Below are 27,098 nucleotides of genomic sequence, written 5' to 3'. Positions count from 1 at the left end.
CTTTCCAGGGCGTCTTGTCTTTGTCGTCCCTGTGATGTCCAGGGCCTTCGTCGACCTTAGTGGGAGAAATAGGAAGAGGCTGTCCTCTCCGGGTTCCCAGAAGGGGAAGTCCCGTCTGCTCTGTTTTGAAGATGAGAGCAGAGGGGCCTGGCTGCTGGTGGGAACAGCCGTTAGGGAGGGGAGGCTGCTTCCCAGGAAGGAGGCGGGTGTGGAGGGTCCCTCAGGGGGCGTGGTGGCTGCGGTGGCCGCGGTGGCCCACAGGGCCTGCAGGGTGTGGTATGGGGGTGCGGATGGCACTTCGTGGTGAGAGTCGGAGTGCCCGTTCTGGGCCAGTGTGCAGGAATCAGCAGCCACTCGTTGCCGTGAATCCAGCGGCCCAGGACCTTCCGGGCAGTCTGTCAGTCCCACCCAGATCCTCCAGGGCTGGCCCCCAGCTCCTGCCTCTGCCCTGTCCAGGGCTTTGCCCGTGACTGGAGCTGCCTCTGGGGAGAGGAGCGCAGGGCCAGGCGGCAGAGCTGCAGCACGCCCGCCCTGTGAGGTGGGCACGTGTCAGCACTGGCCCTGTGGAGCTCAAGGCTCTCTGCCCATCAGCCAGGCTGCCTGGGGCCCCATAAGAGCAAACAGCAGCTGGAAATTAGCTGGATTCGGAGGAGCTGCCCCTTCTGTGGGCTGTGCTGTAAAACCAAGGGGCAGGGTGACACCCGTGTCTGTGTTCAGCTGTTTGGACCACGCCCAAGTGCAGGCTCTGCCTCAGACCAGGCACATGGCCAGAACGCTCTCTGGGAACTTGGGGTCTTGCTGTCCTTCTGGGGGATGGTGGCCGCAGCTCCCTGCCTCTGAGCTGTGGAAGCTGCTGCAGACAGAAGGTCAGGCCTGGGCCTCGGGGCCTGTGGTCTTCACAAGCAGCAGCCTGGGAAGGAGAGGGCTGTCCTGGAGAGGCCAGCAGGTAGCCCTGGCAGTCTCCCAGGCAGCCTCTGCTCTCCGGGGCTGCTCCTTGGCTTTCTGGCATGCTGGGCGGTGGCCGGGGTGCTGAGGGTCTCTGGTCCTTGGGGAGCCCCAGGTCCAGAGAGAGCTCTGTGGGGAAGGGCAGGCAGGTCTGACCGTGGGTCCTGCCAGGCATCTGACAGGGGCCGGGGGCACCTCATGGCAAGGGCTGTGTGTCTCGTCCCCGTCCTTCCTCATCTCCTCTTGCTTCCAGACCAACGATGCCGCTGGCAACACCTGGAACTGGTTGTACTTCATCCCTCTCATCATCATTGGCTCCTTCTTCATGCTCAACCTGGTGCTGGGGGTGCTCTCGGGGTAAGAGGCCGTGAGGGCTGTGCTCCCGCTGTGGTGCCAGACACGGTGTGTGCGGCGCAGGGGTGGGCCCTGGCCTGGCGACCTGGCCTGACCTTGGGGTGGGCCCTGCGTGTCCTGAGTGCTAGCCAGCTTCTCGGTGTGCTGCCTCCCTCCCCCAACCACCCTGTCCCTGGCCTTCATGCTGGCCTCCGACTGGGTCCGTGGTGAGTTTGGGGCAGCGGTGGAGACCAGGGAACGGAGGGAGCAGTGGTTGTGGGCTCTGTAGCCCAGCCCTGACCCCATCGTCTCTCTGCTGAGCCCCAGGAGAGGACAGGGGAGGGTGCGAGGCGGGGAGCCCTTTGTGGGAAAGGTGCTTCCTGACCCCACACTGGGAGGGGGAGGGAACGCACGGTACCTCTGGCTGTGCATGGACCCCTGCTCAGGCCAGGGCTCCTGCAGTGGGCTGGGCAGGGAGCCTGGGGGGCCAAGGGACAGCTGTCATACTGGCCTGGAAAGGAGCAGCCACAGGAAGGACAGTGGTGCAGGCCAGGGCCTCTGTGCTCTGGCCTGTGTATTTGGCCTCGGTCCTGTCCTGAGAGGGGGTGATGGCCACCAGCATGTCTTTGAAAGACGTGCCTAGGGACTGGCAGCCCAGAGCGCTGGGGACAGTTAGGAATCTTGGGGGAAGTGCATGGTCCCAGCCAGGGGGCCTGGGCTCAGAGAAGGCACCTGGGGGGAGACCAGGGATGAGCTTGGCAAAGGAGGGAGGGGCCTCCCCGGTGGCGAGGGGCCGGGTGTTGCGTGTGCTCGGCCGGGCCTGTGTGCGGTGGGGAGCGGGCTGGGTGGGCTGGCAGCCGGGCCTCGGGGAGCATGGCTTCCAGTCAGGGACTGGTGGGGAGGGGCGGTGGCTTTGATCAGCGCCCTCGGGAGAAGGTGCAGGAGGAACTGGGGTGGTCAGAGCCTGGGGGGCCAGTTGTGGTCATAGCCCCCCACTGAGTGGCGCTACCCACGTGTGGGACGACCTTGTGCCTCCCCAGCGCTCGTGGGCCGGGGAGTATCCTGGCCCCAGGATGATTTTCCCAGTTGTCTCAGCAGAACCCCCGGCAGGTGTCCGGATCCAGCCTAGGGACCCCGAGGTCGTCTTCCAGCCCAGTGGTGGGGGCCCTAAAGCCAGGGGCCAGTGCACAGCGTGCAGTCCCCTGCCCTTGCCCCCAGGCCCTCCTGCCCTCAGGGACCTTGTGGCTGTAGAGTCAGGGCTTGTGGGGGGAGGTCAGGCCAGAGCCCTTTCCTCCTGCAGCCCCGGTGGCCGCCACTCAGGCCCTGGGGGACCCTGGCCTGGGTTAGGGGTCAGTCTTGGTCAGAGCCGTGCTCTCCCTGAGTGCCAGGAGGCAGGCCCACGCCCCCAGCTCCGAGCCCAGAGCTGCTTTTCCTGAAAGAGACACAGCCTCTTGTCTGAGAACAAGCAGCTGTGCTGTGGGGTGTATGTGCCCACCCCTGGGGACCCATGTCCTCCCCTGGCCTGCACTGGGAAAGCTGGGCCAGGTGGGACATGTGTGTGCATGTGCACTCACCTGTGTGTGTGTGTGTGTGTGTGTGTGTGGAGGTACAGAGGGCCTCCCCCTGGCACTGTCAGCCTGAGGGCTTGGGGTGGGTGGGATATCGGAGGCCGAGCAGGGCAGGGGCTCCCCGTGAGCCTCCGTGCTCCAGAGGAGGCTGATGGGCTCAAGCAGGTCTCCTCCGGTTGCGACCTGCCCCAACCCAGACCTTCTCCCCTGCTCCCACCTGTCCATCCTCCCCAGCAGAGGACCCAGCGAGCGCTCCCTCTGGCGCTTCTCGTCAGCAGTGTGACAAGGGGCCAGGCCTGCTCCAGGCAGGGACGCGTGGACCGGTCCCTGTCCTCTGGGACCCTCTGCGGGTGCTGTCCCTGTGTGTGGTGGCCGGGGGTGGGGGGTGTGTCTGAGCAGAAGGGGTTGGCTGTTCCCTCTGCAGCTCCGCTCAGAGGTCAGGGTGGGGGTCACCAGGAGGGGCGGCCCGTGGTGTGTCCCACTCACCTGACCTGCGCACTTTCGGCCCCTGCACCACAGAGAGTTTGCCAAGGAGCGCGAGCGGGTGGAGAACCGCCGGGCCTTCCTGAAGCTGCGGCGGCAGCAGCAGATCGAGCGGGAGCTCAACGGGTACCTGGAGTGGATCTTCAAGGCCGGTGAGCGCCAAGCAGCTCCCGGCCTGTCCTGCTGGCTCCTCGCCCCCCGCTGCCAGCCGCCCCTCGTTTCTGCCCGTCACACTCAAGTACCTTGCCCTTGACCTGAGCCCTGCCCCCGCCCCATGCCCCAGCTCTGTGCCCCATCTTACCTGTAGTTCCTGACCCCGTTGCCCAGCCCAGGCCAGCGCCCCTTCCTCTGGGTGGGGCACCTGCAGTGTGGCAGGAGGTTTCACAGGTGCCTCCTCAGGGCGAGTTTGCCTCGTGGGATGGCTGTGCTCAGGGAGGTGACTTATGAGTGGCTCTGGGGGACACATAGGGGGTGCCTTTCCTGGTAGAAAAGGCTGAGCCATGGGCTCCACAGGTTTCTGAGAAGGCTGGGCCTCTGGTCTTGGGTGGGGACAGGGAGACTCCAACTGAGGTTGTGTCTCGTCCCCAGAGGAGGTCATGCTGGCTGAGGAGGACAAGAATGCGGAGGAGAAGTCCCCTCTGGATGGTAGGTCCCGGGTGGCACTTGCTCCCCAGGAAGAGAGCTCGGTGTCCGTGGGCAGTGTCACCGTGCACACATGCATGTTGGTGCGTGACACCGTGTGCCAGGCCACGTGCCTGCCCGTCCAGCACACGCACCCTCGGGCCTGGCAGGGCCCTTCCTACAGGGAGGGAGGCCCTGTGACCCGTGGCTGCGGACCAGCATGGCCGAGCCTGGCAGCGGGCTCGCACAGCAGGGGGCCGCTGGGGCAGGGTGGCTGCCCTGCTCAGGACGGCCCAGGCCCCTGCCCCCTGGTGTCAGCTGGGCCACACCCAGGGCAGTGAGCAGGTCTGTAGACCTGGCCAGACCTTTCTGGCCTCACCTGTCTTGGAGTGTGGGCTCTGGGGCGACTGCAAGCCTGGCCTGGCTCCAGCCGCCGTTTCCTGGCACACTGGTAGGGGCCTACCCTCAGAGCTCCTTTGCCCTGAGGACCGAGAAGGGCCCATGGGGCACAAGTCCCGTGTCCCTCACCTCAGCTTCTGGGCAGGACACGAGGAAAGGCCCCATTCCCAGGAGGACGAAGGGTCCTCAGCTGAAAGACATGCCCAACCCCCGCGGGCAGGCAGCCTGGGCTCTGGCTCTGGTTTAGGTGGCCCCTTCCGCCCTTCATTTAAAGCAGTGTTGAAGCGGGCAGCGGCCAAGAAGAGCCGGAACGACCTGATCCACGCCGAGGAGGGCCAGGACCGGCTTGCAGATCTCTGTGCTGCTGGTGAGCCTCCGCCAGCCCCCCTGGCTCTGCGAGCCTGTGGCCACACAGACTGTGCACCCAGCTTCCTGCCTGTCACCCAGGCTGCCCAGCTTTCCGGGACCCCTTCCCCTCCTTCCCCACTGCCCACCCTTCCCAAGCCGGCTAGTCCCGCCCGCTGTGCTGCAGGAAGCCCAGCATTCTCTGGCTGGTGCTCAGATCTCTGGCTGGGGCCCCAGCTATGCGGTGCGCACAGCTGGCCTTGGCTGGCTCGTTTCAGCATGGCTCGCTGGCTGCTCTGGGCTCTGCCGTCCCCCTGGACAGGGATCCCTCCGTCACAGCCCACAGCTGGGGCTGTGTATGTCACTAACTCTGCAGGGACCAGATGTTCCTGGCCGTCTGTCTGTCTCCTGTGTCCCAGGTAGCCCTGGGGCTGCTGGCCTAGGTTGGAGATGCAGGGAGTGTCCGAGGCAGCAGGACTCCCCAGGCCACGGGGAGGGGCCAGGGTGGCCTGTGGGCGTGGGGGCTGCCCTCTTGGAAGGTGGCCGGGGTGCGGGGACCCACTCTCCTGTCCAGAGCTCAGTAGCCATGGAGCCCCTGGCCCTCCTGTGTGCAATGGGGGCGGGGCCAGGGCCCACCGCAGGATACAGCAGTACGTATCCCTATTTGCGGGGGAGGCGAGGGGCACATTCGGCAGAGGGGAGTGTGTCCTGGGCCACTGGTCCCGCACGTCCTCAGCGAGCCCCCTTTCCGCAGGATCCCCCTTCGCGCGAGCCAGTCTCAAGAGCGGGAAGACGGAGGGCTCGTCCTACTTCCGCAGGAAGGAGAAGATGTTCCGGTTCTTCGTGCGGCGCATGGTGAAGGCGCAGAGCTTCTACTGGGCGGTGCTGTGTGTGGTGGCGCTGAACACGCTGTGTGTGGCCATGGTGCACTACAACCAGCCCCAGCGGCTCACCACGGCGCTGTGTACGTAGCCGGGCCCAGCCTCGCCTGCCCTCCCTCTTCCCCAGCCACCTCTGGTCCACAGCCTGGGACTCCTGGGCTGTGGCCTTTGGTCTTGGAACGCCTGGGGCAGGATCTCTGCACTGACCAAGGGGCCCCACAGGCCAGCCAGGGCCCCATCCCAGGTGGCCCAGGTCCCACGGAGCTGGGCCTGTGTTCTGGGAGCCCGGTTGATCTGGCTAGACCCCCACCCGTCGGGGAGCGAGAAGCCAGGGAGGGCCTGGGATCCCTGGGGAAGAAGCTCAGGAAAGACCAGACACCAGCCAGGCTGACAGACCTGGGTCCTCCCCCGTGCGGGCCTCAGACCCACAACGAGGGTACAGAGCTGCTCGTCCCATCTCCCTGCGAGGCGGCCACTCCCGCCGCACCCCGAGGACAAGCCTAACCTGGCTGGTTCCACGTTCTTCCTGACCAGCTGGGCCTGGTGTGTCCATGAGCAGGGCTGACTGGCTGGTACCCGTCTGCCACAGTGCGTCGTGGCTTGTCTAGGCCCTGGCAGCCACTCAAGGCAGCAAAGAGGAAGCCAGCCCGGGGGGGGGGGGGGGGGGGGAGGCGGGGGGGGGGGGCTCCTTGCCCCTCTCCAGGGACCAAGGCTGACCATACACACCCCAGGGCTCTGCAGGCTCTGCTGCCTCCCTGCTCCCCAGGCTCAGCTGCACTCACCCGGCCCCGGTGGCTGCGGCTGCTCTCGAGGCAGGGCTAGTCTGGGGCTCCCCCAGGGGCCTTGCTCTCTGCAGAGCCCTGTGTGCCTGAAGCCCCCGAGGTGCCCAAGAGAGCCTTTGGTGCAGAGAACAGCCCTCCTGACTGCCAGTCCTGGTCCCCGCAGGCTGGCCACATGCCTCTCTGTGGGACCATGGAGCCCCGGCAGCTCCTGAAGGGCTCACGAGCTCTGGATGGCCCCACAGGGCACTTGGTCCTGTGGGGGGTGGGGTTCAAGGCCAGTTTCCCACACCGGTATTGAAATGTGTGGGGAAGGGCAGAGGCAGCAGGCGCAGGAGGGGCCCAGGGAGCTCCCCGAAGACACACAGAGCAGGCTCCTGGGGGACACGGCGTGGGCTAGGGAGCACTGGATGTGCTTGGCCGGCCGCTCTGGAGCGCGAGGGAGCCTCTGGGGTGAGGGAGTGACCACTGCTGCTTGGCCTCAGGCAGGAGGCTGAGCACAAGCAGAAGAGCGTGTGGTGCAGACACAAGCAGGAGCTGCCCCGCTCCCCCCCCCGCCACTATCTCAGCTCACGTACCTCCTGCTGGGTCCTTGGCAGACCACCCTCCCCACCCCGTTCCTGGGCAGCAGGATGAGCGTCTGGGCAGCTCTAGCCTCTAGGCCCCTGTAGGCCTGTTGGAAGTGCTGTGTCGGTGGCTTCTCTGCCCAGGACCTGGCCTCCTTTGTGGGGGAAGGGCCCAGGAGGGGCAGGCGCCCGCACCTCTGTGACATCATGTCGGTGGCTCTGGGGCTCTGTGGCCAGGAGCCTTGGGTCTTTCCAGGCTGCTGGGCCTTGTGAGCTGCACTTCGGGGCGGCCAGGCACAGCTTTCCCAGCCCTCATCCCCCACACCTGCTGCCCAGCATCGGGGAGTGTCAGGCTTGGGTGGAGGCCATTTCTGCGCTGAGCCTGAGCCATTCCTACCTGAGGGACTGCAGGCATCTGTGCCTCTGACACTGGCCTCTCAGTTCCTGCAGGGAGGCTGCTTTGCTGACATGCCCCGCTTGGGTGCCCTGGGGACACTGGCCAACTTCGGAAGCTGATGGTCCATGTCCTCAGGGCATGCAAGGGGGGTCCTGCCCAAGACCTTCCAGTCGTGTGTCTGTCGGTGGGCAGCGTAGCTGCTGTCTCTGCCTGTCCAGGGTTTGGGCTGCTGCAGGCATGCCCCTGACGGGTGCTGCGGGGTTCTCAGCACGGTCCTGTGTGGAGAGCTGGGGAGCATGCTGGTTTTGGGGTACACAGTGACAACAGGAAGTGTGGGGCCCCTTGCCCATCATCTGTCTCACTGGGAGCTGCTGGAGGTCCAGAGGCCCCGGGGAGCCTGGGCTGGTGACCACCCCGAGCTGGCCCCTCGCACGTCCTCTCGGCCTTGCTGCCCTGCCCCGGGCCCTGCCACAGGTTCTGAGCCAGGTCGGAGGCCACGGTGCCTTGGCTGGCTGCACGAGCCAGTGAGCTGACTGCTGCTCAGCACCTGGGCAGGAGGGTTACAGGCAGTGACCTTTAGCTGGTGTGTGGAGCCCCTGGTGGGGCCAGCGGCCAAGCTGGCTGCATCTCCTGCTGTCTGTGGCCTCATTCTTCTGGCTCCGACCCTCCTTCCACTCAGGCCTGGTCAGGGGCCATGTCTGTGCCTCTGATCCCGGCCTGGCGCTGAGCTGCACCGTGTGGTCCCAAGGTAGAAGCCACAGGCGCCTCTGTATGCCTTAGAGCAAGTGACGGACTGGCCGGGGCTGGGGGTCCTGAGGCTGCAGAGATATTGCCGGTCCGCAGGGCAAACTGTGAAAAGCGTTAAAACCCAGCTTGGTGCTGTGAGCTCCCAAGGTGGCACCTCGGGAGGTCCCAAGAGACCAGGAGCCTCTGGAGAGGGGACTCCGCCAGCCATCAGAGTGTGGAGCGGGGAAGGGGCCAGGCAGGCAGATGGGTCCAGGGCGGCCCAGCCATCTGCCTGGAGTACCCAGAGGACCCCGTGCCCCAGGACTTACTGCTGAGCCCAATCCCGGCAGCTCACTTCTGAGCCTGTCCCTAGGTCCTGTGGCACCAGTCACTCATCACTTTGCAAACTGAAATGAGCACCTGTCTGCGTCCCTCCCGGTCCCTTGATTCTTCCCATTCTGGCTGAGGTTTCAGAGCTCAGGGGCCACAGACCAGGCCTGGAAAGCTCGACCCTGCAAGCCCTGGGGCCTGGCACCCACAGTCCGGGCTGGAGCAGGTGGGTGGAGGCCTCGAGCTAACCCCCCTCTTCTCCGGCTTCTCCTAGACTTTGCAGAGTTTGTTTTCCTGGGTCTCTTCCTCACAGAGATGTCCCTGAAGATGTATGGCCTGGGGCCCAGAAGCTACTTCCGGTCCTCTTTCAACTGCTTCGACTTTGGGGTGAGTGGGACACCTCAGCAGGGGTCTCTGCAGGGGTCCAGGTGGGTCTAGCTGGACCCTTGCTGGAGGGTACCCTCGGCCCTGGTCCCCACCCTCCGTGGGTGGCAAGGCTGCCTGTGGTAGGCAGCCCACAGGGGGAGGCCCGCCCTGGTCAGGCCCCAATGGGTGGGTGCCTTCTGCATGCTCCACCCCCACCTTGTCTGAAGAGGCCCTGGCCCTCCGGGCCTGGGACAGTGGCCATCTCCATGCGCTGCTGCCCTGCAGAGGGCTCGGTCTCCCCAGCAGAGGTCAGAGGCTGTGGTCCTGCAACCCCCGTCCCCCATCCTGGCCATGGACAGACGGGTACACCAGAGCTACCAGGGCAGGGCCACTCTGGTGGGCCTGCCCTCTCTGTGGGGTCAGGCAGCAGGCCCTGGGCCCTTCACTACCCTCTGTGGTCAGGGAAGCCTTGAAGGGAGACAGATGTCTGAGGTGTGAGCAAGCCCCGAGCTGGGACTGCTGACACCCGCCCAGAGGGAGGCCGCATTCTGACCGCTGGAAGTGCTAAGTGAGAAGGAAGGTTGGACATCTCTGCAGACTTCTCTGCAGCCAGGGGGGTCCTGGGGCCACCGTGGGCGTGGAGCTGACATCTTGCCAGCACTTGAGTGAGCCGGCTGCCCAGGACACTCATGTGTGGCTGAGTCGCCAGGGCCAACACCTCATGAGCCAAGGGCTGCGCAGCTGGTGTGCGGGGGAGTCAGGATGGGCGCCCAGGCTTCCTGGCCCCAGTGCAGGTGCCCCCAGTCATGTGGGGAAGGAGAGACCGGGCTGCCCAGGCTGTGCTCCCGCCTGCACCTGCTGCTTGTGGATTCGCTGATGGTGGCCGTTCTGGCAGGCTCACTGTGGCTTCGATTTGCACCTTCTGGATCGGTGATGTTGAGCATCTTTTCACGTGTCTGTGACCATCTGTGGGTCCTCTTTGGAGAAGTGTCTATTCAAGTCGGTTCTCTGCCCATTTCTATTTTTATTTTCTTAAAGATATATTTTATCTTTTTAAAGATTTTATGTACTTATTTTTAGAGAGAGGGGAAGGGAGGGAGAAAGAGAGGGAGAAAGACACCAATGTGTGGTTGCCTCTCACGTGGCCCCCGCCCCCCACTGGGGACCTGGCCTGCAACCCAGGCTTGTGCCCTGACTGGGAATCGAACCAGCGACCCTTTGCTTCGCAGGCCAGTGCTCAGTCCACTGAGCCACACCAGCCAGAGCTTCTCTGCCCATTTATAAAATTAGGTTGTTTATTTTTTTGGTGTTGAGCTGTATGAGTTCTTGGTGAATGTCGGATGCTAATTCCTTAGAGGATGCATCACTGGCAAATGTCTTGTCCGGCTCAGTAGTGCTACTTGTGTATTTTTCTTTGGTTTCTCTCGCCCTCCGAGATACATCAGGAAAAAGATACTTCTAAGGGGAAAGTCAGAGTTTCTGCCTATGTTTTCTTCGAGGAGTTTTGTGGTTTCCAGTCTGACGTTTAAGTCTTCAGCCCACTCTGAGGTCACTCTTGTGTGTGGTGCGAGCTGGCGGTCCGGTCTCTTTGCCGCGTGTGTTGGTCCAGGTTCCCAGCGCTGTTTAGTGAAGCAGCGGTCTCTCCCCCACTGTGTTCTTGCCTTTTCTGTCGGCGGGTGACCGACTGGAAAGGTGAGGGGTTAATGGTGGGCAGACGGTGCCGGCTCCTCCGTTTGGTGCTTGTGTTCTTTGCTGCCAGGAGTAGCTGAGCGTTCCCCAGCCAGCAAGTCTCAGCTTCCTTTTACGTAACAGCCCTTCCCCGTCACTGTCCTCTCACAAGTGACCTGGGCAGCAGGAAGACACTGGGCGGCACCGTCAGCCCCTGCCTGGCAGTCTCCTCGTTCGTTAAGCACCTGCTGGATTTGGCACAGACTGCCGGCTCCTGAGTGGCTGTCCTAGCTGTCAGCCTTTTGGGGCCCTTCCCCCAGCGCCCCTGGCCCCAGGGCCCATCCTCAGTGTCGGGAGTCCCGATGAGGCTGTGCTGGACATTTCTGGATTCACTGATGGGCTGCCGTGCACCCTTCTCTGCTTCCAAAACCTTACCCGCATTTTCGGTTTTTATGCCAGCAGCGCCTCATCTTCTGATGCCAAAATCCATATTGTTTTTCTTGCTGTCTAACAAATGGCCCCACAGCTTAGTGTTTTAAAAAAACAGACATTATCTGTCATTTGGGTGGGTCAGGCGCCAGGGTATGACTTCAGTGGGGTCCCAGCTCAGCGTCTCTCGTGAGCTCCACCGAGGTTAAGAGCCCCCTTCTGAGCATGTGCCTCAGCAGACCAGCCCCCAGGCCCATTCCTGCGCCACTGGCAGCCTCGGCTCCTGGTCACATGGGTGTCCCTGTGGGCCACAGTTGGTGACCCCAGGGACACTGAGCTCATTGTGTGACTCTCACCTCAGAGGTGGCATCTCATCACTCTGCCATGTTCTGTTCACTAGAGTGAGTCCCTTGGTCCAGCCCATCCCCAGGAGACGGGCACACCCAGGGGTGAACACCAAGCGCTGGGACCATCGGGTCATCTTAGAGGCTGACTTGCCCCACCTGGGGGAACCTGTTTAGAGACTTAATGAGAAATTGCAAAGATGCTGAAAGACCCACACGAGAAGGAAGCCTATTTGGAAACTGTCTGCAGCCCTGGGCCCCGCCTGGAGGCTGTGTGAGCACTGAGGAGAGACGCCGGTGCCGGTGCCGGTCTGATCATGGCAGCCCGCCCCTCCCGCTGCGCTGCCCGGGTCACAGCGGGTGCGGAGCTGTCAGTGCACTGGGACGCGTTTGTGTTCGGGGTGCACGGCTGTGCATTCAGGGAGACTCGGCGCTGGTGTGACCCCCTGACCTGACAAGCAGGTTCTTGGGCTGCTGGTGACTGCAGGCAGGTCGCAGTGGTGTGCCAGGGCTCTGCCTGGATGCCCGCCTTTCTTGGGGCAAGGTGAAAATGTTGCTGGACACCGGCTGATGGGAGGTGGACGTGAGATGGGTGGAAATGACCGAACCCTTGGGTGATACCCAAGCCAAGTGCAGGCACGTGGGGTTTAAGAGTTTGAGGATGCACATTCGGGTTCTGTGTACCAGCTGTGGAGGCTGGTTTGAGAATGAGGAGCATGCAGGCCCGCAGGCTGGCGTGGCCCGGAGTCCCCGTGAGGCGTGCTGGCGGGTGGCAGGGGTTGTCCGCCTGGGCCCTGTGAGGCATCCTGTCCAAGGAGAGCTGGTGAGGGGCCTGCTGTGCCCCAGGCCCAGTGCGCATCCTCTGTGAGTCCCTCACCCCAGACACCGGCCGGGACGGCCCTCCGTGGAGCCTGTGAGGACAGTGGGGACCCGGGCTGCAGGCCCAGTGTGGACAGTGTGGAAACCCACGGGCAGGCCGGCCACAGGGTTCCTGGTGCTGAGTGCTGGCCTCTGGGCACCAGGAGTCGACAGCTCAGGAGTCAACAGGGCACCAGGGGCTGCACCCCGGAGAGGCCAGCTCTCTGAAGTGGGCAGCCCAGCCCCACGGTGTTAGGGAGACACTGGGCCCCCGGCTGTCGCTCTGTCCTGTGTCCTCCCGGCGGTGTGACTGGTGGGCTGGGGGGAGGACAGGCACCAGGCCTGTGGGCTCTGAGGCTCCCTGGGGGGCAGGTGCTGGCGCTGCAGACGAGGCAGTCATGGCCAGTGCTGCCGCACACACCGGGGGTGCACGTGGCCCAGAAGTTGACCCCATCGCCGTTGCAGGTCATTGTGGGGAGCATCTTCGAAGTGGTCTGGGCCGCCGTCAAGCCCGGGACCTCCTTCGGGATCAGTGTGCTGCGGGCTCTGCGGTTGCTGAGGATCTTCAAGGTCACCAAGTAGGTCCCTGTGGGCTCCTGGCCATGGGGGGACGTCCCCTTGGGGCCACACAGCACGCTTGCTCCTGGGAGTTCATGCTGCTGGTTTGATCCCGGCTGCCCAGAGTCTCCTCCTGCGGCCTACAGCCCCGCAAGCACAGGAATGCAAATACACACACACACACACACACACACACACACACACACGAAAGCGATAAACCAGCCCAGCGTGGCTTTCCGTCGGCCTCGCGGGGGCACATCCATTGTCGGGGCCACCCCAGCGGGCTTCAGTGTCGCCGGGGGTCTCTACCTTTGTTAGCTTGCTCCCATCAGTTAGTCGCTGCAGAGCCCGGGGGGCTGGGGGACGTCGGAGATGGAGGGAGACTTGACTTGGGGAGCTGAGCACACAGGTGAAGGTGTTGTCGAGTTGTATCCCTGAAACCTGTGTCACCTTACTCACCAAAGTGGCCTAATAAACTCAGTGGAAAAGGAAACTCCGGTCACCCCCTATTGTCACGAGCCCTCTCTTGAGGGCGGCGGGCCCCACTTGCAGTTTTCATGGGTGACTGCTTCCCAGTGAGGAGAGAAAAGGGGGTGAACCGAAGGGTGCTTGTCATTGTCCTGCCCTGCTGCCCGAGCTGGCCTGGCACCAGTCCTCAGTGTGACCCTCCTTGGTTGTCTGAGTCACTCTGGAAGCGAGTTGCCCCCGGTTGCCTGTGAGGAGGCAGAGGTGGTGCAGTGAGTGAGGACAGCTGGGTGGGGTCCACCCTTCCCGCAGAGCCACAGGGGCAGGACTGGGAGATGCCTCTCCCAGCCACACAGGCTGCAGCCCTCAGCCCAGACAGCAGGGCCCCTGCAGGGCCGTGGCTCCCCCACGGGGCACACGGCCTGTCGCCCTGGGGCCTGGGCTGATGGTGGCGCCCAGAGGGCAGCAGTTGGCGGGGGCCGGTCACTGTGAGGGGTCAGCAGCATGGGTGTTGGTGGCCTGGGGGCCTGTGTTGTGGGGGGGCCAGGACAATAAGAGGGACTCGGGGTCTGGCATCCAGGAGCACTTGAGGGGAGTGGAGAGGGTGCTGGGGACACCAGGGGGTGTCCAAGAGGGGACTCAGGCCAGGCTGGCAGCCCACTCACACTGCTCCCCTGGCTGGGGGGTCAGCGTAGAGGCGGCGGTGTGGCTGGTCCGCATGGAGGTGCTTCTCTGTGGGCCAATGACAGTGTCCCCGCACACACCAGTCCTGGCCGCCCCCGGCAGGTACTGGAGCTCTTTGCGGAACCTGGTGGTGTCGCTGCTCAACTCCATGAAGTCCATCGTCAGCCTCCTGTTCCTGCTCTTCCTGTTCATCGTGGTCTTTGCCTTGCTGGGCATGCAGCTGTTCGGGGGACAGTACGTGGCCCCGAGGGGGAAGGGCAGCCGTTCGGGGGGCAGTTCGTGGCCCTGAGGGGGACAGGAGGCCAGCTTGGAGCAGCTGTACCACTGAGGCCTCCGCCGGCCTCCTCCCTGCCTGTCCACACAGAGCACAGCCTGCATGCCGCCTGTGGCCAGAGCTGGCGCCAAGGGGCTGGGTGCTCCCGGCTCCCGGTGGGGCTGCCTTTTCCCAAGACTTGTGTTTTTCTCAGGTTCAACTTTCAAGATGAGACGCCGACGACCAACTTCGACACCTTCCCTGCCGCCATCCTCACTGTCTTCCAGGTAAGGCCCCTGTCCTGCTCCTCCTGAGCGCCTTCACACCACCCAGACGGCCCACGTCCCAGACGCACGAGAGAGCGAGTGGGGCACCGGTCCTCCTGCCCTGCGACGCCGTCCCCGGGGGCTCCACTGTCCGGCAGCCCCTGGGCTGCGAGCCACAGCTTCTCTCCGAGGCTCAAGGCCCCGGGATCGGAACTGTCCTTCCTCCTTTGAGGGTAAAGCAGCAAAGCACCCCGATGCCCTCAGTCCTCTCATGCCTGCATGTGCCCCTCTGTCTCCGTGAGCCTCTGGGTGGGCTCCTGCTGAGACACTCTGCCCTCTCGGGGTCTGGCTCCACTCAGGCTGCCATGCTGGCCATTCTGCCCCGTGAGATGCCCGGGGCGCCAGCCTGAGGTGGAGGGGTTGGGGTTTTCTGCCGGAGCTGGGTCTCAGGGAAGACCCGCGGTCCGCGTGCGCCAGTCCGGGCTCAGCTTCTCGGCACGGGTTCCTTTTTCTGAGGGAATGAAAATATTCCGAAGTTGACTATGCTGATGGTTGCCCGTATCTGTGAACACCCCCGCAAAACCTCTGGATTCGACACTTGAAATGACTGAATTACCTGCATGGGACTTGGAGCCCATCGAGGCAGCTATTTGAGAAAGACCACGGCCGCGTCGCAGAGAAGGTTGCGTGATGGCTGCGTGTGTCGGCGGCGCCGGCGGGTGCCCGCACCGCGTATGTTGCCGTGGGTCTGTGCGTGGATGGGACTAGCCCAGCAGTCAGGAGACGGGGGACAGCAGACTGCCCGCCCCGGGCGCAGCATCCGAGTGGGAGTCCTCTGATGAGGCCCTGGCTTCCTGGCTCCAGGCTCAGCCTGGGACCGTTCAGCCGGTTCCTCGGGTGTCCCCTCCTTGTTCTGTCTCTCTGGAGGACTCAGACAGAGACAGACTGAAAAAGTTACCATTCAAGTAAAAATAAGGGTGCCTCGTACCCAGGCTGCTGGAGGCAATGCATTGAGTTTGGAAGGGAGCCGACACAAGTGCCACTTGCAGGTGATGTGATTATTTACAGAGGGAACAGGAAGAGATCGATTAGAAGTAAGAGAACTCACCCGTGTTCGTGAATACGCGGTCAGCATACAGAACCAGCTTTTGTACGTAACAGGAAATCCAACTCCAATGACAGAGTTCCTCCACAGTAGTAACCGAGCTGTAAGTGCCAGGAAATGACCCTTGAAGAGCAGGCGGGACTTCTGCGGGCGAGTCACGAGCGGCTGATAAGGGGCCTGAAGGCGTGCGCACAGGAAGGGTGTTTTCACAGAAGGGAAGCCTCACATGGTGGCCGTGGCAAGCTGTCCCTGCTTGAATCGGTGGCTTCACCGTGTTCCTGTCCCAAGTCCCCCAGGACGGCGCTGGGGACCCCGCCTCTCCATCCTATGGAGAGCCAGTGTCCAGGGCAGCCGGGAGCTTAGGAGGGCCCCCCGCCCCGGCCCCCACCCCAGCAGGACTCTATTAAGAAGCCACCGAGGTGGGGACCGGGAGGACGAAGAGAAACGTCAGAGGAACACAGTGCGGAGCCGGAACAAAGCCCCCGCCTGCTCGGGGGTCGGTGTCCCGCAGCGAGGGCTCGAGGGCTCACTCCCGGACGGCGGCGGGAAGGCTGGAAGGTGGGTGCACAGGGCAGGACCCGCAAACCCCAGTTACGTTGGAGCCCTCCATGTGAGAACCGAGACGTGAAATGACTTGGAGAAAACAAAAATATCTATGAACTCAGGACGGAGAGGAATTTCTTAAACAAGGTGCAGAAAGCAGAAACAATAAAAGACGGATACATTTCACTATATTAAACTTTTCTCTAATATAAAAAAAAGTTAATAGCAAAGAAAAAAGCCAGAAGATACTTCTGAAGAATACTCCCGACAGAGGACCGGCAGGTACCAGAACACGTAAGAGACTCCACAAGTCGGTCAGAAACAGAGGCCCAGGAGGGACTGCGTGGCCTGGGACACGGGAGGTGGCGTGTCCCCTCACCTCCGAGACAGCTGCCAGAGGGTGTGACAGTGCTGGGGTATGTGAGGGTGCCGGAGTAGGATTTGGGACAACTGCTATGGAAGTGTGTGGGGACCTTGAAGCCACAGGTGACCTAGCAGATGGTGCCCCACAGTGCCCGTCAGGAGGGAAGCGGGTGCGTGAGTGGGAGTGCTGGGCAGTGGTGCACCGTGAGTGGTGGGCACGTGTCGATTTGGGTGGGCGGGGAACCCCAGACAGAGCAGAGAGGGGAGTGGAAGGGGCACGCCCGCGTGGTGTGTTTGCTGTCGGGCAGAGCTGAGCTCCGGACGTGGGTCCTCGCCAGACGCACAGGCGGGACCTGACACAAACACGGCAGGGTGAATGGGTGTCCCCTCGGCGCTGGACACGACAGCATCGTTTCACCCCCATACTTTCTGGAGATACGAGTGGAAGGGGGTGTGCTTCCTGGTGGGGCGGGGCCTGCCTCAGCCACCCTCGCAGCCTCAGCCCGCTGGCCGAGGGAGCAGGAAGAGGGGTCCGAGGCCTGCAGCACCTGCCCAGCTGTGCAGCCAGCCCCCAGGAGCCTCAGTGTCCTTACCTGGGAGGCCCTGGTCTCACGGCCCAGCCCATGGCCGTGGTCCTGCCCTGCTGCTGCTTCCCCGTCCTCCTGCGTGGAGCTCCACGTCCACTTTGGTGGGGACCTAGCATGTGCTTGTTTTTAAGACAAGCAGCAGCAGCAGCCATGTCTGGAGGATTCTGTGGAGGGACCCTGGCCACCTTGCTCTCCAGAGGCACCGCCACCCAAAATCCCGTGTGCGCGTGTGTGCCTGTGCCTGTGGGGGGCAGTGCTGTGCCTACAGGCAGGGGGCCCTTGGGAGCAAGCGCGCACGTGTGTGTGTGCAGCGCTTGTGCGCATGCGGCCCTGCAGGCGTGCCCAGCGGTGTCGCCCCCACAGATCCTGACGGGGGAGGACTGGAACGCAGTGATGTATCACGGCATCGAGTCGCAAGGCGGAGTCAGCAAGGGCATGTTCTCGTCCTTCTACTTCATCGTCCTCACGCTGTTTGGAAACTGTATCCTTCTTCGGGGCTGGGCGGAGTGGCCAGCGTTGGCCACGCACTCCGACCCTGCCCATGCAGACCCCCTGTCCTGTCCACCTGGAGTCGGTCCTGCCCCTCTGTGTTCCTCTGGTCCTGCAGGGCACAGCCTTGGTCCTGCCCTGGGTGTGGGAAGGCCCCCGAGGGTGCCCACGGCTACAGGTGGTTCAAGGAGGGGCAGCTCGGCCTCAGTGTCCCATCCGGAGCAGGATTGCCTGTGAGGTGGTGGCCTGAGAGGCCGGCAGGGGCCTGAGCAGCAAGCATCGCCGCTGTTGGCCTCACACAGAGCCACCTGCCGCTCAAGGGCCCCCAGGCCCAGGGCCGTGCATGGTGGTCAGGACTGCGGGGGAAGTGCTGCTGGCAGCTTGGGCAGAGGCTGGGGACGCTGCTCACTGTCAGTGACAGCATTGCCTGGCCCAGTGTCAGCGGCGCATGGGATTGAGGTGACAGGTGACCCCAGAGGGCCTGGCTTTGCAGGCACAGCACAGAGGGCTGGGGGTGCTGCCCCAGGGGCACAGGTGAGCACAGAGGGGAGCTGTGGAGAGGGGTGGCTGCAGGGGCAGGGACCTGGAGGTGGCTCAGGGCAGCAGCACAGCAGGGTGTGGTCCCGGGTGACTCGAGCAGGGCAGGCCCTGCCTGTGCCTCTGGGGTCCTGGGCGAGCTCCCTCCTCTGTGTGGCCTTTGCCCCTCCTCCCTGAGAGGACAGCATGGTGGCACGGGGTCACAGGCCCTGGGCTCTCAGTGGACGAGGTTCTAGGTGGGGCCTGGAGCCGGGCGCCCAGTGTCCTGCGCCTTGAGAGGAAGTGAAAGCACGGCTGGTGTCTGTGGGCCTGACCCGGGGTGAGGGCTTGCACGGGTGTGTCTGTCTGACGTGGCCTCTGCCCACAGCACCCACAGGGGAGGGAGTCCCGTGCAGCCACCGAGGCAAACCGTGTGTGTTAGGAGGCTTCTAGGGGTGGCCAGAAACTGGGGGGCAGGACAGGAGTCAGTCCGGGGGCCTCCTGTGGGGCGAGGGCAAGTTGATCCCCCACTGCCTCTGAGCAGGGGCCTGGATGTCACCCCGAAGAACTGTGCTGGGGAAGGGGGTCCACGAGGGCATTGGGGGCGGTGGTACAAGGTGCAGCCAAGGCCAGGGGGTGGGGTGCGGGCCCTGTCAGTTGTTCTGGGCTGCGTCTGGGGCGACCGGCCGCAGGGGCTGGGGGCTCGTAGGGGCATGTGGACGCCAAGGGCAGCAGGCTGCAGGGGGCTGGGGCTCGGGGGCTAGGGGCCCTGCTTTCCACAGGGAAGCCATGGTTTGGCCACGTGGGACTGAGCTGGGACAGAAGGGTTCCCTTCCTTATCTGGAGCCAACCAGACACCTTGCTGAATGTCTTCCTGGCCATCGCTGTGGACAATCTTGCCAACGCTCAGGAGCTGACCAAGGTAGGGACGTCGCCCGCAGACCCACAGCAGAGGGTGAGGGTGGCCCTGTCACTCTGCGTGAGGCCAGAGAGCCTCGAGGAGGGTCTGGATTCGGAGCCCGTGGGGCCGCTGTCCAAGGGTGTGGCTGGGCCGTTGTTCGGGGTGGGAGAGTTGCCCAAGGAAGCCTGAGGGGCTCTGGTGCCGGGAAGAGGGTGCCGGGAAGAGGGGACCGCTAGGGCATCTCTCGGAGAAGCCATGGCCTGGGAACAAACCAGAAGAGCAGGGACAGCGTGGCCGGAGGAGGTGCAGCCCACATAGGCCCCGAGGAGTGGGGGGTGGCTGCACTGGCCTCAGGAGAGAAGCCACGTGAGGGGACCGCGGTGCTCGTCCCCAAGTGGTGAGGGGACCCCAGGGTCGATCAAAGGTGTGGGCGGTGGAGCGCGGCGGTTAGGTGCTATTCTCAGAGGCCCAGCCGGCGGGAGCAGCTGGTGCTGCCTTCTCAGCAGGCGCCCCTGCAGCCAGGCGCCTGCCCTGCTGGTGTGAGGCGCCCCGGCAGGCGGCCTCTACTCACTGCGCCCCGAGCCTGTGGCGGGTGCAGTCTCACATGCCTCCCCTGTGGTTTCCCTCCAGAGGACATGGCCCCCTGCTCGGTCACCTTTCCCCACACGGCCCTGATTTTGCTGCTGGGCCGCCCGCTGTTTCAGCCTCGCCTCGGGCTTATCAAGCCCCGGAGCTCTTCCTGGAGGGCACCGCCGCCAGGCTGTGCCGGCGGGAGACGGGGCCACCTCTGTCGCAGATGCTGTGCCCCTTTCAGTGTCTGGTGTGTGGCTCGTGTCTGTCCTTGACATAACGCCCACTGTGTGTGTCCCTGAGCCCGACACAGTCCAGTCCACTCAGGCCAGCACGTGCCAACCCTCTGCACACTGTCCCTGTGCCGGGGCTGAGCGGACTGGCCATCCCTGAGGAAGGCGGGCTCAGGGCGTCTCTGCAGGCGGTGTAGGGGAAGGTGCCCATGGTGCGCTGCCAGTGCAGGCAGGTGACCCTGCCTCCTACCAGGGCCCTCGGGGGTGCCCCAGGCTGGGCAGCTCACCTCCTCGGCCTCTGCTCAGCCTCCCACTGCCCCACCCAAGCCTGGGCCCTTGTGGTTCCTGTGGGTCTGGACCCTTCCTTTGCTCTGTCACCTCTGAGGATGGGGAGTCCCATGGCCGCCCTGTCCTGGTGTCAGGAGGGGCCAAGGCCTCGCCTCGCCTTCTAGGGGCAGGTGCAGAACTGCCGAGCCCTGGCTGGGCCGCCGGGGCCGGAGACCTGTGCACCCACGGTGTACTTCTTGGTGTCAGCCGTGCAAGGCCTTTGGTGGCCCGGCACTAGCTGTCCTGGGGCAGGCATGAGCCCGTGTTCTCCCGGCACCGCTGTGCGAGGACACGCCGCAGGTCTGCGCGCAGATGTGACTGCTGTGTTGGGCCCATCTGTGGGGGTCGGCAGGGCAGCCTGTCTGTCGGGCTGGCGGGACTCGACGCTCCTCCCTTCATGTTCCCGCAGACACAGCCGTTTATTTTCCAAGGTTAAGTTTGTTCGCAGAATACTGTGGTGATGGCCCTGCCCCCAAGGGCCGTAAACCATGATGGGGCCCAGATCTGGGGACGGCCCGCTCACGGGGATTTAGTTTTGCCATCGTTGTGACCCTAAAAGCAGATGGCAGCATGTTTTAGGTCTCATGGGGAACACCCGTTCTCAGGAGCCCCATGGTCTGCGGATGGGGAGGTAAGCAGCTAGCCAGCTGATGGAGCCCTGGGGCCTGTGACCTCAGCCTAGAGTGGTTTGGACCCCAAGAGCGCAGTATGTGGGCTTTGCCCAGTGGCATGGGGTCAGGGCCAGAGGCGGGGCAGTGTGTCTGCACGTGTGTGCACACTCCAGCCCCCTGTGGCACAGAGCTAGCAGGTCCTCTCCAAGAACTCGTGTGGAAGGACCCAGGGCCAGGCGCTGCAAATGGCTGCCCACGTGTGGGGGCAGCAAAGAGGGACCCCTCAGAGTCACAGCTGGGGACAGGAAGGCAGGCAGCAAAGCTCAGAGGCTGTGAGGTGCCCTTGCTAGACGTCTTCCTGGTGACAGCTCCTATGGGTGGTGCTGGACCCAGGTTCGGAGCCTGGCCACCCCCCACCCCCCACAGCTCTGGGGCAGAGCCCGGCTCAGTTCAGGCGTGGCCGGTGCTCCTGGGGGCGGGGCAGGGCGACGGAGGGCTTGGGGAGGACTGGGTGTGCACTCTGACCGGGTGAGGCTCAGGTGCTGTGCCACAGACGTACACACCTGTCCAGGCGGTGCTCACGCAGGAGCCCAGCCCCGGGCTCCGAGGGCAGGACGGACTCGGTCTGGGAGGAGGGCGCAGTGCTCTCAAGCGCAGCCCCTCGGCTCTGTCTGCTTGCAGGATGAGGAGGAGATGGAAGAAGCAGCCAATCAGAAGCTTGCTCTGCAGAAGGCCAGGGAAGTGGCCGAAGTCAGCCCCACGTCAGCCGCAAACGTCTCTGTTGCTGCGTAAGGCTCTCAAGAGCGGGTGTGCGGTAGGGGGGCCCGCAGGGCGGCCCTCGGCGGCCCCTTGCCTTGGCTGCAGCTCGTTGGCACAGGCCCTCCCACCCCGGGCGGTTGTGGCTGGGGTGGCAGCGCTTCCCACTCGCCCCCAGTGTGAGCAGCGGTGGGACGCGGCAGTGCGCTCCCTCACATCGTGGTGGGGGCTGTGCCAGGCCTCCTTGGCGGTCGTGGGAGGCTCCAGCGTCAGGGGAAAGGTGTCAGTCTGTCCAGGTTCTGTGCAACTTCTCAGAACACATATTTTGTGAACCAAATGATTTCTGGTGGTATGTCGGCGGCCCAAAAGACTGAACACAAAAGAGTCAGTGTCCCTGAGTTTGGGGAACTGGGCCAGCAGGCAGGGAGAGGCCTCCGTGGTGAGTGGAGGTGAAGGCGGGGGCTGTGGCCTTGCAGGGAGACTTGTCATCCACGGGCCCGCTGAGCCCCCAGGCAAGTTGCAGAGGCACACGGGAGGCACTAGGGACTGTGGTGGTGGGACAGAGTGTGCAGCCCAGAGATGAGGGCTGCCGTGGTCTGGGGCAGGAAGGTGCAGGAGGAGGTGGGAGAGTCTGGCACCCAGCCTGGGCCCAGGGGAACCCTGAGAGGGCACAGACGCGCTGCCTGGGCCGTCCGTGGCCCAGCCAAGCTCAGCTCCATGCCACCCTGCACACCCCCCACTGCCGGCTGAGCCCCAGGCCCCAGTGTGCAGCGGCCTCCTCTTCCTGTGAGCGCTGTGGTCCCGGCACTGGGACGGCCGCAGGTACCTCTGGCCACTGCGTCCATGGGGTCACGAGGGCGTCTGCAGCGGGGGTGAGACTGTGTGTCCACACGCACGAGGGAGTGGGTGAGTGTGCACAGGCATGAGCAGGCAGCACAGCGGCCCCATCGTCCCATGGCCTGTGCCACCTGGGCACCTGGGACGCCAGCTGTGGGCCTGACCTCTGCCCTGGAACTCCTTCCCACCTCCCAGGGCCCTGGAGCTCGCAGCCAGCCTGGCATTGGCCCCTGTGCCCCTGTGCGGCCCAGCAGGCTCTCCGGGGTGCCAGTCCCGGCCCTGGCCCCCCGTCGGACATGCAGTAGGTCCGACATGGTCACCAGAGATGCCGTGCCCTGGACGAGGCCTGCCCCGGCGTGTGTGGGCAGCGGGTGTCGGGGTGTGTGGCGCTGTCCTGCGAGCTCCTGGTGGTGTCTGTCTGTCGTCTGTCCCGCCCCCTCGTTCCTGTCCTCCAGGTCAGTCTTGTTGCCGGATGGGCAGGGCCTGCTCGCCCAGGGTCCCTCTACGCAGCGCCTGTGTGGGTGAGAGCAGCCACCCGAGGGGCCTTCGCCCTGACCCGGCTGAGCTGTGTGGCCTGTGGAGTGGGGGGAGGGACACTTTCTGTGACATCTGGATGTGGAGGGGACTGTTAGTGTCTCCTAGGTGTGCGGGAGGCTCCTGTCCTCGCTCTGTGCAGGTCGGCACAGGGGCTGCCCGAGGGGGCAGAGGCTGAGCTGGAGTCCCGCCTCAGAGGGACCTGCCCCTTGGAGGTTGCTGGGGGAGGGGGTGTTCGGCCTCAGGTGGTGGCCACTCCAGGTTCCTGGGAAGGAAGGGACATGAAGGTGGGTGTGGTCCTCTCACCTGTAGCTGCCTCATCAGCACGACTCAGGGGCACTGCCGCACACACCCACACACACTCACACACCTGCACATCTACCCGACACTCCCATTCTCACACACATTCACACACTCGTTCACACGTATCCTGACACCCTCATCCACACACACACTCACCCATGTGCACACTCACCCATATTCACATCTACCCTGACACTCACTCACACACGCTCACATTTACCCCGCACATTCGTACATCACACACGTTCACAAACGTTCACACCTGCCCCGCATGCTCACACAATCATTCTCATTCACACACATTCACAGACTCTTGCACACACATTTACACGCTCACATTCACATCTCCCCTGCACACATGTTCACGCTCACATGTTCACACACATTCACATTGGCTCCACCCTCACACTCACTCCCACTAACATACTCATTCACAAACTCAACACACAGTCACACACTGATTTACACACTCTCGCACACACACCCCTGCTTGTCCCCAAGGCCTCCAGGCAGGTGAGTTGCCCGAGCTCCTCACAAACGTCCGTGGGCTCGGCCTTGAGGAGGAGGCGCTGGGAACCCCCGGCCTCCCCTGGGGAAGCTGCCGGGAAGGGAGATGGTGTAGGATGTCTGCGTGCTCTCTGCTGGTTTTGGAAAAGCTTCCAGAAAGTCACTTGGAAATGGATGGAGTCACACCCAAGGGAAGGTGGGTTGGGGATGATGTCACCTGTTTGCCCTGGGAAGGGTCACAGTGGCCTGGAGCTGAGGCTGAGGGCTGCGCTGGGTGAGGGCAGAGCGGGGGGCTGGCAGCAGGGCCCAGGGGCTGCTCTGCTCCCGCTGAGCACTGACCTGCCCCGTGGCCTCAGGTCTGGAGGGCGGCTGTGTGGAGCCCGGCCTGTGGGGGCCAGCTCTGTCCTCCCAGGGCAGGTGAGCCGGCTGCAGCGGGCGGCCCCGAGACAGCACCCTTGCCTTCTGGCCGCCAGGGGTTTGCCGTGTTCACTTCAGTCTCACTTTTGTGCTGGATGCTCTCTCTCTCAACTTCTCTTTTACCCCGAGGTCGCGGCCGGTGACTGTTCGGACGGAGAGTCCCTGGCCTCCCACCCCGACGCACACCGCAGCCTGCACGCTGACCTGACGCGGCTCACGCGTGTGCTCGTGTGTCTTAGAGCTCTCTCTGGTTTCCTCACTTTCGTTTTGTTTTGTTTTGTTTTTTGCATGTGCAGTTTTGTAAAGCAAACTCGAGCTACTGTATCTCGCAGCTCATCTGTCTCCAGCGTAAACTCACCGTGAGTCGCTACGGTCCCCACCCTGGCTTCCTGGCAGCTACACACAAACACCTTCCCCTTCTCACTCTGCTTCCGCCTCTGGTCATTCGCTTCAGGGCCGCTCCGGGCAAGCCTCCTGCCGCCCGGTGGGGACGGTGGGAACGCTTCCCCAAGTCCCCAAGTCCCAAAGTCCCCAAGTCCCGCCCGCAGGCGTCAGACTCGAGCTCGGCCCCTCCCCTCTCCCTCCTGGTCTCTGTCCTCTCGTCTGCTGTCTGTCTGTGTGCTGTCACTCTGGGGTCTCGGGTCTCCTTGTGGCCTCTGTGAGGCGGAGCGTTCTTCGGTGCACTCCGGGACATCCCTGGGGTCCTCCTGCCCCGTCCCTGCCTTCCCTGGGGTAGGATGTGTCTGTGACCCTCACGAAGTCCTTGTCCCAGCAAGAACAGAGCTGCTTCCAGTCGTGAGGCTTACATGAGACCAGCAGGGCCCAAGGCACAGCCACAGGAACCCCAGCTGGCCCTCCTGGGGCAGTACCAGGCGGCTGGGGAAGTGGGCCCAGGAGGCTGAACCCCAGGGCTTCCTCCTCAGGGTAAGGTCAGGCCATGTGGTTGGAACTCCCAGCAGGAGCCGGGTACAGTAGGGCTGGGTACAGTCCGGCTGCCCAGATGGAGGTGGCACTCTAGTGGTGGCAGTGGCCCCTGCTGTCCCACAGCCAGTGCCGAACTAGCTCGGTGCCCCACAGGCACCCAGAGCTGCTGGCTGCCGGGGCCTTGATGTCTCGTGGGGAAAGGCAGCTGGATCTGGGACGGCTGACTGGCAGGTGGAGTGAGGTGGGGACGTAGGGGCACGTGGCGTCACACCTGGGCTGCTGCGCATCGTCAGCAGCTATGGGCGAGTGGACTTTACGGCCCAGAAACCTCAAAGCAGGGTCACAGCCTAGAGGCAGGCACGGCACCGGGTCATCTGTGCCTGCACGCGGGCGTGGGGTGTGGGGGGAGCAGCTCCTCTGCGTGACCCTTGGAGCACCCTTCTCTCTGTGCAAGACTGTGCGTGTTTGCTGAGAGAGGGCGAGGGCGGGAGAAAGAGGGAGAGAAACGTCGATTGGTTGTCTCTCGTGCGTGCCCCCACCAGGGATCAAACCCACAGCCCAGACCTGTGCCCTGACCAGGAGTTGAACCTGTGACCCTTAGCTCTGCAGGGTGAAGCCCAACCCACTGAGCCCTTTTAAGTGAGGACTTTGCCGGGACTGGAGTCCGCAGCCATGCTGGCCTGTAGGGCAGAGGGCAGCAGTCCTCGCTCCCACATCCCTGCCTTGTGCGCACTCGGTGAAGAGAGAGGCCGGTGCCTGGGCCGGCAGCTGACTCAGACGCCAGGAGGGAGCGAGGCCGCACGCAGACTGGTGCGCGTCCAGAGAGGAGGCAGCGGCCCAGCTGGGACTGGGCCTGCAGACAGTGTGGGCGGCATGGGGCCCAGCGAGGCAGAGAGACCAGCGAGGCTGGGGCCGGCGGAATGCAGTGGGCCCTGCTCCCTGGGGAACTTTTGAGGGGGACCCTCCAGCCCTGCGGCATCCTCCCGTCTGGCCCAGTCAGTCCACCGCTCTGTGACCTGGAGCTGGTTCCTGGGAGGGAGCAGACCGCAGAGGTGGAGGGCATAGCCGGTCCATCAGCAGCCATGGCCCCCACGTCTTTACGGCCTGTCTGTTCTGGCAGAGCTGGAGCTCCGGACTGCTGCTGAGTCTGAGCAGGCAGCTAGCCTGCCGACCAAATGGCCCAGGCTCCGGGCCCACCTGCTGCCATCATTGTACATGGGCTGGCCATGCTCGGAATCAGGCTCTGCGTCCTGGTGTCAGTGGTGGCTGGGCAGGTCCCTTGTGGCTCCACGTAGAAGCCAAAGAAAGAAGAGGTGGGCTTCCTGCAGGGCGACCCCAGGAGCAGGGCCTGGGGCAGCAGGCAAGGGTGTGAGTCAGCAGGCGGCCAGAGAGGTGCACACCGGTTCCCCGCATGTTACCCTGCCTCCCCCGTGGAGCCCCTAAGTGAGGGGCGGGCACTGTGCACTCTACCCTGAAGTGCTTCCCACACGGGAGCCCAGACTCACCTTCCGAGGGGCAGGGTTCGTTGTCCTCTACATTGTCCAGGCCAGCAGGCGCCTCTCTCTGCAGGTCCCATGGTGCCAGAGGCGGGGGGGACCCCCGAGCTGGCGGCTGGGCTGCCACGGACCCCTTGGGCTGGGGCCCAGGTGTGTTTGCAGGCGAGGCTGGGGGAGGCCGAGACCGCCTGTTGTTGTTGGACCCTAGTGTCCAGTCCCAGCTCCGTCAGCAACTCTCGGTGGGACCCTTGTGGGTCGTGTCCTCGGGGCTGTGTCCTCACCTGTGAAGTAGGAGCAGCACCTGACCCCCAGGTAGTTGTGGGGGTTGGAGGAGGTGGGCACCGGCGCCGTGTCTGAATGACACAGACGTCACCGTCATCCTGGTTCTCAGGCTGCCAGTGCTGCCACCACCGTGGTCTGGTGACCTCTGGGGATGGAGGGTGACCCTCCCACCTCAGAGGAGGTCTGCTTGGCTTGGCGCCTGGGGTTGCCTACCTTGGGGTTTTCTCAGCAATGAGTCCAGAGTGCACAGGTCTTCTGTGTCCCCTGGGGTGTGCAGTCCACTGAGAAGAGGTGGGCAGGGTAGTGGCCGGGGTGGCCTATCCAGTGAGGTCTGAGCTGGGACCCCAGGCCACCCCTGGGGCTGGCTCTGCCTCTCCCTGTGGGCGGGGGTGGGGATGCTCTCCATGGAGCCAGGAGAGAGCAGGCCATTGGTGACCACAGGGGTTGTGTCTCCTGCGAGCAGACAGGCACTGAGCTGAGTGGCAGTCACCCTGATGGGGCTGCCCCCCAAGGGGCAGTCCTGGCTCCCTGGC

General features: G+C 64.0%; 1 protein-coding gene across 7 annotated transcripts in view; it reads left to right on the top strand.

The window, feature by feature from the left end:
* CACNA1B (calcium voltage-gated channel subunit alpha1 B) overlaps positions 1-27,098 on the top strand; it is a 126,857-nt gene that overhangs the window by 29,796 nt on the left and 69,963 nt on the right. For 3 of the 7 annotated variants that reach the window (XM_053918424.2, XM_053918418.2, XM_053918415.1), the window contains exons 7-19: positions 1,199-1,302; positions 3,366-3,481; positions 3,918-3,974; positions 4,624-4,716; positions 5,449-5,658; positions 8,648-8,760; positions 12,504-12,616; positions 13,848-13,979; positions 14,213-14,285; positions 17,226-17,343; positions 18,722-18,789; positions 21,191-21,297; positions 24,160-24,222. In XM_053918424.2, coding sequence (XP_053774399.1) covers positions 1,199-1,302; positions 3,366-3,481; positions 3,918-3,974; positions 4,624-4,716; positions 5,449-5,658; positions 8,648-8,760; positions 12,504-12,616; positions 13,848-13,979; positions 14,213-14,285; positions 17,226-17,343; positions 18,722-18,789; positions 21,191-21,297; positions 24,160-24,222 — 1,367 coding nt within the window. The remainder of the gene's footprint in view (positions 1-1,198; positions 1,303-3,365; positions 3,482-3,917; positions 3,975-4,623; positions 4,717-5,448; positions 5,659-8,647; positions 8,761-12,503; positions 12,617-13,847; positions 13,980-14,212; positions 14,286-17,225; positions 17,344-18,721; positions 18,790-21,190; positions 21,298-24,159; positions 24,223-27,098) is intronic. The other 4 variants (XM_053918416.1, XM_053918422.1, XM_053918431.1 and 1 more) reach the window with 4 other exon arrangements.

Source organism: Desmodus rotundus, chromosome 1, assembly GCF_022682495.2.
Source record: "Desmodus rotundus isolate HL8 chromosome 1, HLdesRot8A.1, whole genome shotgun sequence".
In the NCBI taxonomy this organism is placed as follows: domain Eukaryota; kingdom Metazoa; phylum Chordata; class Mammalia; order Chiroptera; family Phyllostomidae; genus Desmodus; species Desmodus rotundus.
Note: the sequence above shows the minus strand (reverse complement) of the source record. Positions and strands in the feature narration are given on the sequence as shown.